This window comes from Branchiostoma lanceolatum, chromosome 6, assembly GCF_035083965.1.
Source record: "Branchiostoma lanceolatum isolate klBraLanc5 chromosome 6, klBraLanc5.hap2, whole genome shotgun sequence".
Classification (NCBI taxonomy): domain Eukaryota; kingdom Metazoa; phylum Chordata; class Leptocardii; order Amphioxiformes; family Branchiostomatidae; genus Branchiostoma; species Branchiostoma lanceolatum.
In genome coordinates, this window is record NC_089727.1 from 16,366,394 (window position 1) to 16,380,505 (window position 14,112).

The 14,112-nt window shown below is 40.8% G+C and overlaps 2 protein-coding genes across 3 annotated transcripts; one reads left to right on the forward strand and one right to left on the reverse strand.

The window, feature by feature from the left end:
- Positions 1-147: 147 nt before the first annotated feature.
- Positions 148-7,999, forward strand: LOC136436860 (uncharacterized). 2 transcript variants are annotated; one of them, XM_066431241.1, is made up of 11 exons: positions 148-305; positions 814-978; positions 1,505-2,485; positions 2,660-2,878; positions 3,125-3,208; positions 3,493-3,618; positions 3,956-4,042; positions 4,268-4,512; positions 5,200-5,300; positions 5,821-5,912; positions 6,345-7,999. In XM_066431241.1, the coding sequence occupies exons 2-11, from the start codon at positions 858-860 to the stop codon at positions 6,644-6,646; spliced, it is 2,358 nt and encodes a 785-aa protein (XP_066287338.1). In that variant the 5' UTR covers positions 148-305; positions 814-857; the 3' UTR covers positions 6,647-7,999. The 2 variants fall into 2 exon arrangements, with proteins under 2 accessions (XP_066287338.1, XP_066287337.1); XM_066431240.1 differs by having other exon boundaries at positions 149-305; positions 3,490-3,618.
- Positions 8,000-8,094: 95 nt separating this feature from the next.
- LOC136437515 (uncharacterized) lies at positions 8,095-9,814 on the reverse strand. The gene is made up of 3 exons (XM_066432129.1): positions 8,974-9,814; positions 8,512-8,799; positions 8,095-8,105 (listed from the first exon to the last, which is right to left on the reverse strand). The coding sequence occupies exons 1-3, from the start codon at positions 9,812-9,814 to the stop codon at positions 8,095-8,097; spliced, it is 1,140 nt and encodes a 379-aa protein (XP_066288226.1).
- Between the last annotated feature and the right edge of the window lie 4,298 nt (positions 9,815-14,112).

A 14,112-nucleotide genomic window follows, 5' to 3' on the forward strand; every position in this document is an offset into this window, starting at 1 on the left:
CAGTTGTACTCCATCTAGTTATCACTAGATGGCGCTCAGTCACTGCCAATGCCATCCTAGATACGAATCGGCGACTTGAACTCGGCGGCCAGTTTTACGTCTGCAGTAGTGCACTTTTAATTTTTTACCTGCGTGAACAATTTTCATTTTTAGCCCTTTTCTGTGGGCGTGTAGTGTGTCAACACCTTGCCCCTGTCTTGGCAGTCCCCCGGGGAGCCCAGAGACATCATAGTCGGTTAAGTGCCTGGGCAATATTGTATGAACTTCGGTCCACATCGATCGTCTTCCAGGCTTGAGCCAGCGAAGTAAGTTAACTTACAGTCTTAATTTTGATGACGTAAGATCGTGATCGTGAGCAAAAATGTGTCAATTTTCCGGTAATTATATTGCCAAGACTGCAATGATTGTTTTAACTGGCACTGGCAGCGTCGCTTGCTTTTTGTGCTTCAATCACCTTTTGAAAAACAGCTGAGAAAGTTCATGAACACAAATTTTCTTTAGGGGGGGGGGGGCAAAAACGTTTTATTGTATGGGGCAGCCTCAGCTTTGTAGGACTTCGACTTGTAGCTGTGCTGTTTAAGACATGATGTTCCCTGGCTGATTTTGTGAAATCTAATTGTTGACGTTAGTTGGAAAAGGTTAGGAAAATATTGGCAGAAAAATATGTCACTAACAATCACACCTGGCAGTAGAATTGTGCCTAATCGTAACTGTCACTTTTGTTGTTGTGTTAATTAGTTTTTTTTCTATGAGTGATTATCTGTTACCAATTAAAACATTAGTAAAAGAGACTGAACTAAGCATCCATTGCAGCTTCTCAGTTTGTGAAGAATCAGCATTCCTGACACCTGTCAAAGATGTTCCCAAGTGTCGTGTTCAAAGACTGCACCTTTGAGGGCAATGAGATAAAAGTGCAGGTCAATAGTAACAACAACAACAACACAACTAATAATTATAACTATGGACAGCAGCAACCAGGTTAGTTGTATATATCAATAATGTCATTTTGCAATTACAATTGAAATATTGTGAAACTTTGTTTTAATAACCCTTGCCCATACAGCATAAAGATACACATTATGTTATGCAGGTGATATCTATGGTGTTCATTAGATTAATAAACCTTGAATTTTTACATAACATTCACTGAATAAGAGGTAATTTGTAATAATGACCACTTGTCCATGTAATGACTGAATTCTAAGAATACATGCATATTTAGACATTACTTGATTTGTATGAAAATACTTGCCTTGATGAAACAATTGTAATTCCTTTTGTTATCGTGAAATGTTTTGAAATGGCACTGGGCCAATGTACCACTGATGTGATTTTTTAACAGTTACTGTTACATGTATCTCTCTCTCTTTCCCATTTCGTTACATCATTATGCTTGTAACCATACATACCTTTTGTTTCTTTCCAAAACCTACCATCTGTTTCTTTCAAAACCATTTAATTCTTAATTGTTAGCTTTGATTTTTGTTTGACAATTGAAATGTAGGGGCAGACTCTTCTACTAACACACCACCAGAGGGAGGGAGACAGGAACACGATAGAGGACCTTCAGCACATCAGGGGAACCAGGCTTCCAATGCTGCTCCAGACCCACAGTCCTTCCCACCCCCACATGATGAGGCTGACACACCTAGTAGCCTACCTAGCCTTGTCACTGCAAGCTCCTCGTGGGTGTCAAGTGATGACGCAGGCTGGGAGACAGATCTGTCATCTTCTAATAGCCAAGTAACCTCAGCAACCTCGGAAGATTTCACATCACCAAAGCAGAGGGTAAATGAAGACGAGGGGAGAGCACAAGTTGCTGATAGGGCGGAACCAGTGGAAGACAATGGTGATGGGGAGGAGGAGGAGGAAGTAGAGGATGCTGCTGCTACTGAAGATGAAAAGTGGGAGGTGGAGAGCAAGGAAAAGGAGGGTGATTGCAGTTCCAGGGAGCTTGAGGATGTGCAGCTCAGCGTAGATGAAAGTGGTGGGTCTTCTGCCTCCATGTCTGCAGCTGGACCTTTGTTGAGCACAGGTTTGGGTTTGACCGGTGGTCAACAAACTGGGGACCAACCAATGTCCCTTCGCAATCACAGCGCTTCATCTGCAGTACATCGCCCTGAGACAGAGAACATTTCCCCATCCTCGGCAAGTTCACGCTTGAGCCCAGCTGTATCACCTGCCGGACAGGTACAGGAAGAAGACACGCAAGCCCGGCTGACTGCAGGGCTACTCGGTGACCTGCCTAGAGATGACCGACCGGACACAGCAGCACGGGACGAGATAGACCCAGAGATGGCGGCAATGCTAGGAAGGCTGAGAGAAGAGGACATCCCAGGTAATGGAATGGGTGAGCCTGAAGAAGAGGCAGCAGTAGACCCAAATGAGCAAGCCACAGGGCCGTCCAATGGAGATGCTTGCCCACCACAACCATGTCAACACCCTCGCATAATGCTGCAAGTCTCTCCAGAAGAACCTATTGAAGGTCAGTTTCTTCAATGATTAATCATAGATCACTTAAAACAAAACTCTAGGCATTTTAGTGCTGTAGGTGTAAATGGTAACTATAGCTCTTTTGCCTTCATAGTGATATTTGTCAACATTGATTTAGATATTCTCTAAATGTGATGGTTACCGTAATGCAAGATGTTAATTTCAGGTGACACAGTGGATTTTGAGCTGCTGAATGTGCCCTTGCATGGGATCGGCGATGTGGAGTGGAAACACAACGGCAGACCTGTCCAACAAGCCTTCGGCCTCCACCATACCATCAACAGTGTCAGCCAGACGGATGCTGGTGTCTACCAATGCATCGTATACAGAGAACAGAAAAAGATCAACGTTGTTGCTGTGGTGGAAGTGACGCTGCGTGTGAAGAGTAAGTTGAAAAGAATAAATGACTGTGTTAAGTTTGAAAAGAATGAATGACTGGATTCCAGCATTGTTTGATTTAATAGCTCTAGTCTGCTTCGAATGGGGCGGAGTCACGACTGTTGGGAGTGGACCAAAACTAAGGAGGCTGGGCTCCAGGCAATATGGTTGGTTCATATCTTCCCGTTCATCAATGTTCTGTATCAGATGTCCTCATTGGTTCTTACTGAGTCCTCTCTTCTCTTCATTGCAGAGTCCACAGATGTAACAGGACAGCCATGTGTAGAGGAGGAAGGTGGAAGTGATGGAAGTCCTGGAAGGGAAGAACACCATCCAGGTACATTCTAAAATTATGAAATTATAGTTCAAAGGTATGATTCTTACATACAGTATAGATCAGTCAGAAAAAAGACTTCAGGCTTCATCATTTTTTTTCGTTGGTTTTTGAAAACATGAACTTGACTACATTCACTGCCTTAAACTGTATGTACCAACTTGTACATACTTTTCCTTCTGACTCTCTTTTCATGTTCATATTCCAATATTGACATCTTTTAGAATCAGAGAACCAAAAATATGAATTGGTATCACCTTACCTTCCATTTGTAATCCCAACAGCAGCAGACAGAAGTGGAGATTCAAGCATGCAAACCAATGCTTCCCTTCCAGGCAGTGGACGTAATGGGCTGTCTGATCAGTCTGCACCGGGCGGCAGGGACAGTGCTGCTGATGCACCTGTCCTTGGAGGTATGTTCAACGTTATTGCACCAGACAGAATAAGATTAAACAAGCTAACTCAAATGTATGAACTTCACTGAATATGATCAACCTACAATTTTTCTATATGACACAAGGTCTAGATCTGTTACAGAATGATATAAAGGCATATCTAGTGTAAAGCTAAAAGCGGTCCCCAGAAAGTGCGAAATGGACAAAATGGAACGTTCCTTATATTTCACTATCTACTGGTATTTCATTTCATAATGTTACATATGTTTTAGTTTGATCCATTTCGTTCCATTTCGCACTTTCTGGGGACCCGCTAAAATATTGGGTTTTGACCCTGATATGTTCTACATTTCAGCAACTGCAGGAAATCCAGATTACGAGTCCCTTCAACAGAGATATCAGCAGGGACAGAGGCTGATGAAGGAACACAATGACCTCTCATGTATGAACTTGCCATATAGAAATGTTCTATAGGTGTAGATTATAGATCATTAATGATATTTTTATAGTTGATGATAATTTTTTTCAAAATTCTATTTTCATACATGTAGTGTGATGTCTGACATATTTCTTGATTTTGTCATTAAGGCAACTAATCACTAGATAATAGTAAAACAAAACAAAACAAGCTACCAAGAAACCTAAGCATACATTTTTCTTTTCACAGACTATCCATTCTTGACCGGTCCATTTCCTGCTGACCAACGTGACTGTGTAGTCATGAATGCTGGACCAGGTGAAACCACGACACCGTTCGACCCGATGCTTGAAAAGCTGACTGCTACTACAGAGGTACCAGTGACCGCCAAGAAGACGTCTCCACCAAACCGCACAGCTCCCTTAGCTCTGAGTATAGAGAGGAAGGACAGTGCACAGTTTATGAAGGATGGCTCCAATGAACAGTCCGTTTCTGTAGGTCTCCTTTTATAATAACTGTCAACTACTACTCTCCAAGCAGAGGAGGGTCTTCGGCTGGTTTTTGACGTGTTTAAAGGCGTTTAGAAACACGTCAAAAACCAGCCGAAACCCCTCCTCTGCTTGGAGAGTAGTCAACTACAATGTAATTGTATTCTTACATCGTTGAATGTTAGACATCCAGGTGATAAGGATGCAAGGTAACAGTCTCTCACAAAAGGAAGTGAATGCTACCTGAATACGTGTCCAATTTCTAGAATATATCCAGTTGCTTGAGTAACCAATACCTTGTGTAATTGTACTCTTGTAAGCTTTCATGTTGAGGGGGAGTATTTATATTTTTAATAGCAAAGTGAGCTTGAAGATATTAATAACAAAGCAAAAGTTATTGTCCACTTTCTCTTACTTTCAATTAGTGCATGAATGCATGTAGTGTTACACATAACATGTTGTTCATCAATGCTGACTTTGACAATTTTTAAATCTTACCTGTGACGAATCTTTTGTATCAGCACATATTAACATCAGTCACCAAAACTAAATGTAACTATTGACTTGTGTCCTCTTTTCACATCAATTCTGGTGCATTGTCAAGTGATTAACATGTAGGTAAAAATATACATTAGTTGTGGAGTCATGGCTAAAAAACCTGGCCTGTAATGTATTTGTTGTCTTCCATTTTAGGGTGGAGGAATAGGATCTGGAGAGACCAAGACGGACAGATCCGGGGCAAGTGGCAGCTCTGATAGGAGTGCCAGGGAACAGCCCTGTCGCAGGGGTTCGAGGTGTGTTTGTTTTTAGGTCATCGCAAAATTTGATTACTGTAAATGCATGTAAGTTTGCATGGTTTTTATTTCACGCTAAGGCGAAAATTGAGTGTTTGCGGTGGTTTTAAGTTTGCAGCAGCGCTATAATTACATACTGCTACAGTATTGGACAAAAATGTTTGCGGTGGCTTTAAGTTTGCTGTGAAACGGTTGCGAACATAAAACCACCGCAAACATTTCTGCATTTACAGTACTTTACTACCGTTTGTTTAAAATTTTTTATGTTATTGCCATCAAACCCTACATTCTATTTCAGTTAGATCAAGACCAACATATAGTACATAGTTCTACCCCCACACTGATTAAAACACTTTGACACTTAATAATACTGTATAATGTTGAGATGACTCTATAAAGTCTGACCTTTGTCTGCTTTTAAAGCCAATGATAACATTATCAACAAAATTCTACAAGGAAAAGTGCTGGTCCAGGAATACACTTTTAATTCAATGTTGACTTAATCCCTCTTGTATTACAGTAGCTCATCAGGACAGAAAGATACAAGGTGTCCCGACAGGTCACCAGTCCAAACCAAAAAGTTGTCCGTCCCTGCCCAACCTGACATAAATCGTGAGTGTTCACAAGTTTTGCTTGAGTGCTTTTCTTGATCATGAACTTCAGTCACATGCTATTTATCTTTTCAGGTCTACGTGTAGTGTAACTTGTAGGTGTAGGTTTGTGTAAATGATAATATATTATAAAAAAAATTGTTGATCTCCACATTCATGTACAAATGTACCATCACAAACCAAAACAACTTCATGTGCATAAAAAGGAACATGAATGATCATATTTAGTATCATAGCTATCTAGTACAAAATACTAGAGACATTGTATACAGACTGGAAATATTTTGTTATGTTATATATATATGCACCCATTCAAAGCTGTAACACAATGCAGGCTATGCCGCTATTATTGGCTACATAAGTCCTTCCTTATATTATATTTTGTTCATGTCATCATTAATCAAATACGATACATGCACATCTCTCTCCATAGCTACCTATTATAAGATCCCACTGTCGGAGCTCATGGATGATGCTGACCTTCTGGACGAGGTCAAGGTCAAGCTCGACCAGGACTGCTGCGGCCGCAAGAACTGGAAGAATCTGGGGTCGAAGTTTGGAATCCCACGCGATCAGCTGGAGAACTTTGCTTTCCACCGGAGGTGCACCGAGGCAGTGCTGGAGAGGGTCTCCTCAGAGAGTCCTGAAACCTCTGTGGGAGACCTTATGAATATTTTGTACCAAATAAAGAGGGGGGATGTGGTTGACATGATCAGACAGAACTTGGACATGTGAAAGGACAAAGTTTTAAACATTGTGTTGGAAAATAGGCCAGGTAACTTAGTAGTATTTTACCACAGTAATGTGTGATATCTCCAAACCTGATACACAACATGTGTATGTAGTTGTTTCTGGCTATGGAAGACGCTAGTCGTCATCTCGATTAGAATCCGCTGATGATGTGATATACATCATAGTGTCTTACATATTTTTACGTGAGAGGCCTTGTGAGGAAAATATTAATATAATGACCACTTTGTATCCCCAAAGCCGGGATATGAGGCCTTTATAGATATTGAACATTTTTATGAAGATGTATTTGTATGAAATTTGAGCAAGCAGTGCTTGATTTTAATGGTGGGGACTCCACTTTAAAAATGATCCGAAGCCACAAAGTGTGCTTTTTAACAAGTTGTTTTTATGGGATGAATCTTTTTCTAAGTGTTGCAAAGTTAACGTGGTCATGTATATTCAGTCAGTCCATTCTAAAGATCTAGACTGACGATACTCAAGATATTGTGAAACTCCTAGCCTGTCAGTGTGGACTTAATCAGGTACAAGTGTGTAGATATGGGATAAACTGTTTTCTTTTTATATGCTTGTAGAATTGAAAGATATGGAGTAGAAAGGAAGACTGGAAAATTGTCAATCATGTGTACATGTATGAAAGGATCATGGTGAAACAAACAATTTGTACACGGAATATCAATGTTTTGTGTTTATATGGTTACGTAAGTATGTTGTTACTTACTTATTGAATGTGGGACAAACTTGGTTGAAGAGGACGTAAAAGACAGAATGAATGGAAACTGAATGGGAACTTTATTAATGCTTCACTTGGTTAGATCCCGAGAGGAAGATTGATGATTATGTTACACCAGTCCTACATGTACATAGCTACAGTATGTATAATGTTACAATGAAATTTAACAACAGCATAATGTGTTTCAACAGCATAATGTGTTTCAACAGCATAATGTGTTTCAACAGCATAATGTGTTTCAACAGCATAATGTGTTTCAACAGCATAATGTGTTTCAACAGCATAATGTGTTTCAACAGCATAATGTGTTTCAACAGCATAATGTGAGAAAGTGACTTTAGCCAGGAGACATCATAAAAGCATAGGGCAGGGAGCAAAGCTCAGGATGTTAAAATTCCTGACAATGTTTTCCTTGTTTCTAGTTAGCCTCCATTGCCAGCACTTTGATATTGCCATTTTTGGATTGACAACATTGTAGGTTGCAAACATGTTCTCATGGGTCTTATGTAGAATGTTGGAATCTTGACCAAGGTCCAGTAGTAAAAGAAAAGTCAAGTTATATATCAAGTTATGGAATAAAAACAAAACTGCATCAAGTCTCAAAATGCCTCACAGATATATGCTGCAATGCACAGTAGATAACATACTACCAAAAGGTGAGTCGCATACATGCACATAAGTACAAACATTACTAGTACTCCTAACTAGTACCTGTGTACAGTAGGCATAAAGGAAAATCACATTGGGTCATGCCTGTAACAAAAAAAATTGACGTATCAAGATCGTCTTTACCGAGTCCTTTTTTCTGCGATGGGACCATCACGTGACATTCAATCATGTGTTGCTGTACATGCATGGTCGCACTACTGACGGGAAAGTTCCATTTGTGGGACGTTGGTGTGCACTTCCGTTTCTCCTTTCTTAATGATACATCAGCGTTCAGGTGTTTGAAAGTTCACAAGATAAGCGCACACAACAAAAATCTTCTCTAATAAAGTTTTCGTAACATAGAGCTTCAACCTTCTGTCCAATAGGCGGAACCTCTTTATCTGACCGATCATTCTTTTAACATGTGCTTGGGCCTTAGCGATTTTGTTTGATCTTAAAATCCCAGGACTTGTCAGCGCTAGCTGAGAGCGACCCACTCCTTTGGAGTCTGGGTTTCCTGACATGATACCCAATGCACTCAGCTTAAGCTCCATGTGCATGGTGGACCCCTTGTCTGCCGAAACACTGTCGACTGCTTTTAAAGACTCCAGTAAGACCTCACTAGCTCTGTCACCAAAGCATGCTGAGTAATATGTCACTGCAAGGGAGTGGCTACTGACACCAATCAAGAACTTGATGGTTTCATGTTTGTAGTTAGAATACAGCTGCTGCTCTCTTACAGTCAGGTGATCAGGCTCTGTGAACAACTTTGTGCAATCTAGAGTAACTACAACATCTGGAAACTCACAGAGACAATGCTCAGCCTTACCTTCTTCTACGACTTTCTTACATGGAAGTTCAAACATTGCTTTGAATTCTGTATACATCAAATCAACCCAAGAGGAAAATAGTTGGGAAAACTTATCCTCACTGATAAGGAGTCTGGCTGAGGCATCCGACACTGGCACGCCAATCCTCAACCTCGTCATGACAACAAAGAACTCCTCTTCTAATGATACTGTTCCTTCATCTCCAAGTTCATTGTCAAGTGTGGCCTCCCCCCTCTCTACATGTAGGTCTGCCGCCTTAGGTTTCAGGTAGTTGAAAACTGCCATAAAGGTTCTGTAGTTGGGAAAGCCTGTCCAGAATCTTAATATCCCAGGATGGTCCTTTATATTTTCAAGGCACAGAGCAGCCTTCTTCAGCCTCATGTGTTCCGCCTTCAGTTCCTCCAGCTTCATCTGTACCCTTCTCACCTCCTCCATGTTTACAGTCTTCTCCTCTTGTGTTTTAATGTAGTCGTGGTCAGTCGTGGACCATACGGCCTTCTCGTCACCCATAAACATTTGTCTTCTGATCTGGTCATCAGGGGGAGGGTGTCTTCCTACTTGTGATGATGATGATGATGATGGGTGACTTGATGTTTCATACTCCATTCTGCGCTTCAGTGAAGTACCTGACTTAACAGTGACAACCTTGGCTGGAGTGACCACTTTGGCTGCATTAGCTGACTTTAGAATATCTTTGTTGGCAGTTGTAGCTGATTTTGGAGTGGCGGCCTTGGCTGGTGTAGACTCTTTTGGGCCTGACTGTCTGTTCCTGCTGATACCTACTGACACAACGTGTGTTTGAGTTTTTTCCGCTTCTTTTGACTCAAAGATAGTTGGAATGTAGCCAGCACTCCCGGGGATGTCAGACTTTCTACCGTACACAAAGTGTCGGGAGCACAGTTTTGTTGTGGTATTGGGTGTCCATGGTTGTGAGGGATTCATGGAGTTTACTTGTGTTATGGCTCTTACCCATAGTATCCGTCTATATGGAATCTGAGGCAGAGTGTAGAAACTGAGGTCTCGGTCCTTCTGTCTTGATGAATTGCACACACAACAGCGATCATTGCCTCCCATCCTGCAAAAACAAATCATTCAATAAGGAGGTGCTTCATTTCTGTGTGCAAAGTTTAACAGATTCTTATCATAAAATCTTAAGGGACTGTACATTATTTACTTGGGGCAGGGCTGGTGCAAAGAAGACACCAAAGAAGACCCCGGCTCAAAAAAAATTTCAATGGCCCTCCCCAGACCAAAAAATGTTTCAATGGGACTCCCCTCCCCTCATGAATGAGATCAATGAAGCTGGTGATTCCAATCGACATGATGAGGGTCATATGGACTACGAACAAAATTTGGATCTGATAGATTCATACTATTGAAATGATAGAGCTCAAAATTATTTTCCCGCCATAACACAGTTAACCCCCTCCCCCTTATCTATGATATCAAAACAAGTTCTGGCAAACTGGTACACTAACGCCTACATGTGTATATTGTTGGCATTAGTACCCCAGTATATAGAGCACTGTCATAATGGCATTTGAATTGTAACTTGAGAAAAATCATTTTACCTTCCTCCTGACTTTGGCTGGAAAATCAAAATTAGTGGTCAGCGCGCGCGACTAACAAAGGATTGTGGGTAGTGACGTCAGGGGATTCCCCGTGCTCCTCAGACGTTGGCATTTTCATATTCAGGGGCTCTTAGTAATTAACTGCTATAATTTTGTACACAAATTAGCATAACTTTAAATTTATTAAGGTAATTAACTTGTATAAACTAAGTTTACATGAATTTTGACATGTGGATTTCAAATTAGTATTTTATCTTTCGACTGATAGCGTTTCTACAAATACTCCCTCCACCATACGGAATGGATTATCCCAGCCTCAGGGGTCCTGCGCAACTGACGTCATGGGAGGATAGAAAAAATCAAGATGGCGATCGTGGTTTTAGAGTAGAGTACTAACACAAATTTTGGTCGTGAAACGTCGTTTTTCACAGGATAGTTCGGCAAATTTGCTCCCATTGAGTGGTAGAAATATTCTTCAAGAAGCACATGTGACATATAGGGATCGTGATGCAATATAGAGTTTGTTTAATCCTAGAACACGACTCACGTATACCGACGCGGATGGGACCTTCCAACTTGCAGACTTGAACTTGGGATCGTGTATTCACCGAAATACGGGAAATACGCGAAATACACGAAATACACGTCCGAAATACACGAAATACACTTGAAGATGGCTGAAATCTACCGAAATACAGTATGATTTGATGAATTAACATCACAGGTTGCCATATGCCGTCTTGAAATAATATATTTATAGCCCTGGCGACAAGAAAAAGACAGAAAATACTTCGCGATCCCGGCCACGTCCGGTCGCCGCCATCTTTCTTACCATACACCATGATGTTTGTTTTTCAGTGGTGTCTTCTTCTGTGTCATTTACACAAAAAGGGTGGTGAAATGTACCGAAATACAGTATGATTTGATGAGCAAACATCATAGGTTGCTATATTTCGGCATAAAATAATATATTTATGGTCCTGGTGACAAGAAAAGGACAGAAAATACTTCGCGACCCCGGCCGGCCGCCGCGTCATCTTTCTTACCATACACCATGATGTTTGTTGTTAGTGGTATCCGAGGCATTTACACGAACATGGTAGTAAAATGTACCGACATACAGTATGATTTGATGAGCAAACATCACAGGTTGCTGTATTTCGGCATGAAATAATCTATTTTTGGTCCTGGCGACAAGAAGAAGGCTACCCTGGGCTCCAGACTAGTACCGGGTCGCTAGCGATTTTCTTCGGCGGCCCAAGGACAGTCAGCCCGCCAGGTCTTAGAAATCACCCGGTGCGCCAATGCTAGGGTCACATTTCCAATCCGGAAAGTATGATATTCAAGAGAACAAAAACACAAAACGTACCCAAAATTATTTAAGAGCATAGCTTGTGCAAAAGTATTGACACACACTTGGATTTTTCGTTTCCGCAAACAGCCCGGCCGGGCCCCGGTTAGCATAATTAGGGTTCTGCGGGCTGGAGGCTCTGTGCCGCCGAAGGAACTGACTACAAGGTACCGGCTAAAGGGAACCGGCTAAAAGGCCCGATAAACAGTCTACTCTACTCTACTGGAACCCAGGGTAGATCCCGGCGAAATAAGAAAATGGCGAATATGCGATCACTCACTAGTATGCGATCCGGCGGCGGGATAGCCCTAAGTCTAAGGGATTTTCAAGGTCCTTGTTTATTATATGTTGTAGGAATTTTAATTAAAACCTATGCGGCCCGTCGGATAATAAGACTTTTTTTGCACTTTATATAACGTTAACGTTGCGACAATACCGCAAGACAGAGGCCAGTGAATAAGATTTCCCCCGCAAAATTCTTATTGACAGGCTAAGCTAACCTGTCACAGTGTCAGTAAGATTTTCCCCGCTCTTGACATATACTAGTTAAAGCCTGTCAATAAGAACCTTAACCCTTGCCCTTATATAACCATAAACATGGTTCATAAATAACCAAGGAGGTTAAATATACAAGATAACATTTCCCCTGTGTTCACACGGGATGTTCCTGTGAATCACACAAAACCCGCATCCCTACCAAACCCTGAAGATGATCCTGTAAAATGGAGAAAAAAAATACTGACATTCCTTTAAATAAATAATTCATTTTTTGAATGTTAAGAACAGAAAAACGGATGTCAAAAAGATAGCCAAAAGAAATTGGATATTGATGGATTTGAACTCACGATCTATGAACTCGCGATCTGCGGCCTACCAGTTGAGCTGACATGATTAACTCGTTCGGCTCGGTCATTCCAACGAGGCTATAACGTCCCAACACGTCAATTGGTAAGAAAGAGGACGCGGCGGCCGGCCGGGATCGCGAAGTATTTTCTGCGGATTTGTTTTCGCCGGGGCCATAAATGAATTATTCGATGCCGAAATGATGTTTGCTCATCAAATCATACTGTATGTCGGTACATTTTACAACCATGTTCGGATACCATTAACAACAAACATACCATAATGCACCACAAGTCAGGAAATACATGATACCAAGGTTATATAACCTCCTTGGTAATACCTAAAGCTAATATATATAATATATATATAATCTCCAAGCAGATCACACGGCGGCAAAATAAATATTATAAGGGATGATATTGTCAAAGGGATGATATTTGCCAAGGAAGTTTGGTCGCCAGGGGGTTTCATTTGCTGGCAAATTATCAACTTTACCGTGGACTGACTCTACTGGACAATTTTACTTTTTTTTGCCGAATTCTACGACCCATACGCTCGTAGGAAGGGATGGTAAAGGTTTGAGAAGTTCCTGCCCACTTGTTCTGTAATGTGTGGGGTTGTTATGTTTTCCTTTCGTCTGAATAAATCATAGGCTGTTATCTCTTTATAATCTCCCTTGTTATCATCAATTTCGCCACTTCCTAGCTTTGCCACTTTCTTACATTTCTACACGTTTTTTTTTTTTTTCAGGTAAATTTACCGTGAGACTGGAAGAAAGGACCATTAGGCCTACTTAACATAATCTTTGTTCCAAATGCGTTCACGTTGAAATATGCGTTGTCGGGTTATCAAGGGTTTCTGTTTTTTTTGTTATCAAACTTATTGTCAACTTTATGTATTCGTTATTAAACTTATTGTCAACTTTCGTTCTTTTCTAACCGACCTCAGGTTCTGACGCGTTTTGTTTTGTTTCAAGTTTTGAACGAAGACTTTTGTTTCGCCTACTTGATATAATCTTTGTTCCAGATGCGTTGACGTTGAAATATGCGTTGTTGGGTTACCCAGGGTTTCTGTTTTTTTGGTTATTAAACTTATTGTCAACTTTCGTTCTTTTCTAACACCTCAGGTTCTGACGCGTTTTGTTTTGTTTTAAGTTTTGAACGAAGACATTTGTTTCGCCTACTTAAGTTAATACCGTACTCACCGTTACTAACAGAAATCCAGTCACAGCAAACGTACATTAGCAAACATCAACAAATGTATTTACAATGCAAAATGTTAAGACATTTACACCAAGAGCAAAAGCAAAATAAGTCACAAATCTATATTACGTAAAATGGCAACATTCATGGAAAGTACGCAAGTTACTTACAAATCGGGTCTTTACATTTCTTGTTGAAGGTAAAGAAACCTAGTCACAAAGTTATTTCAGAAATGGCACAATCCATGAAAAAATTATATTACGAAAAATGGCA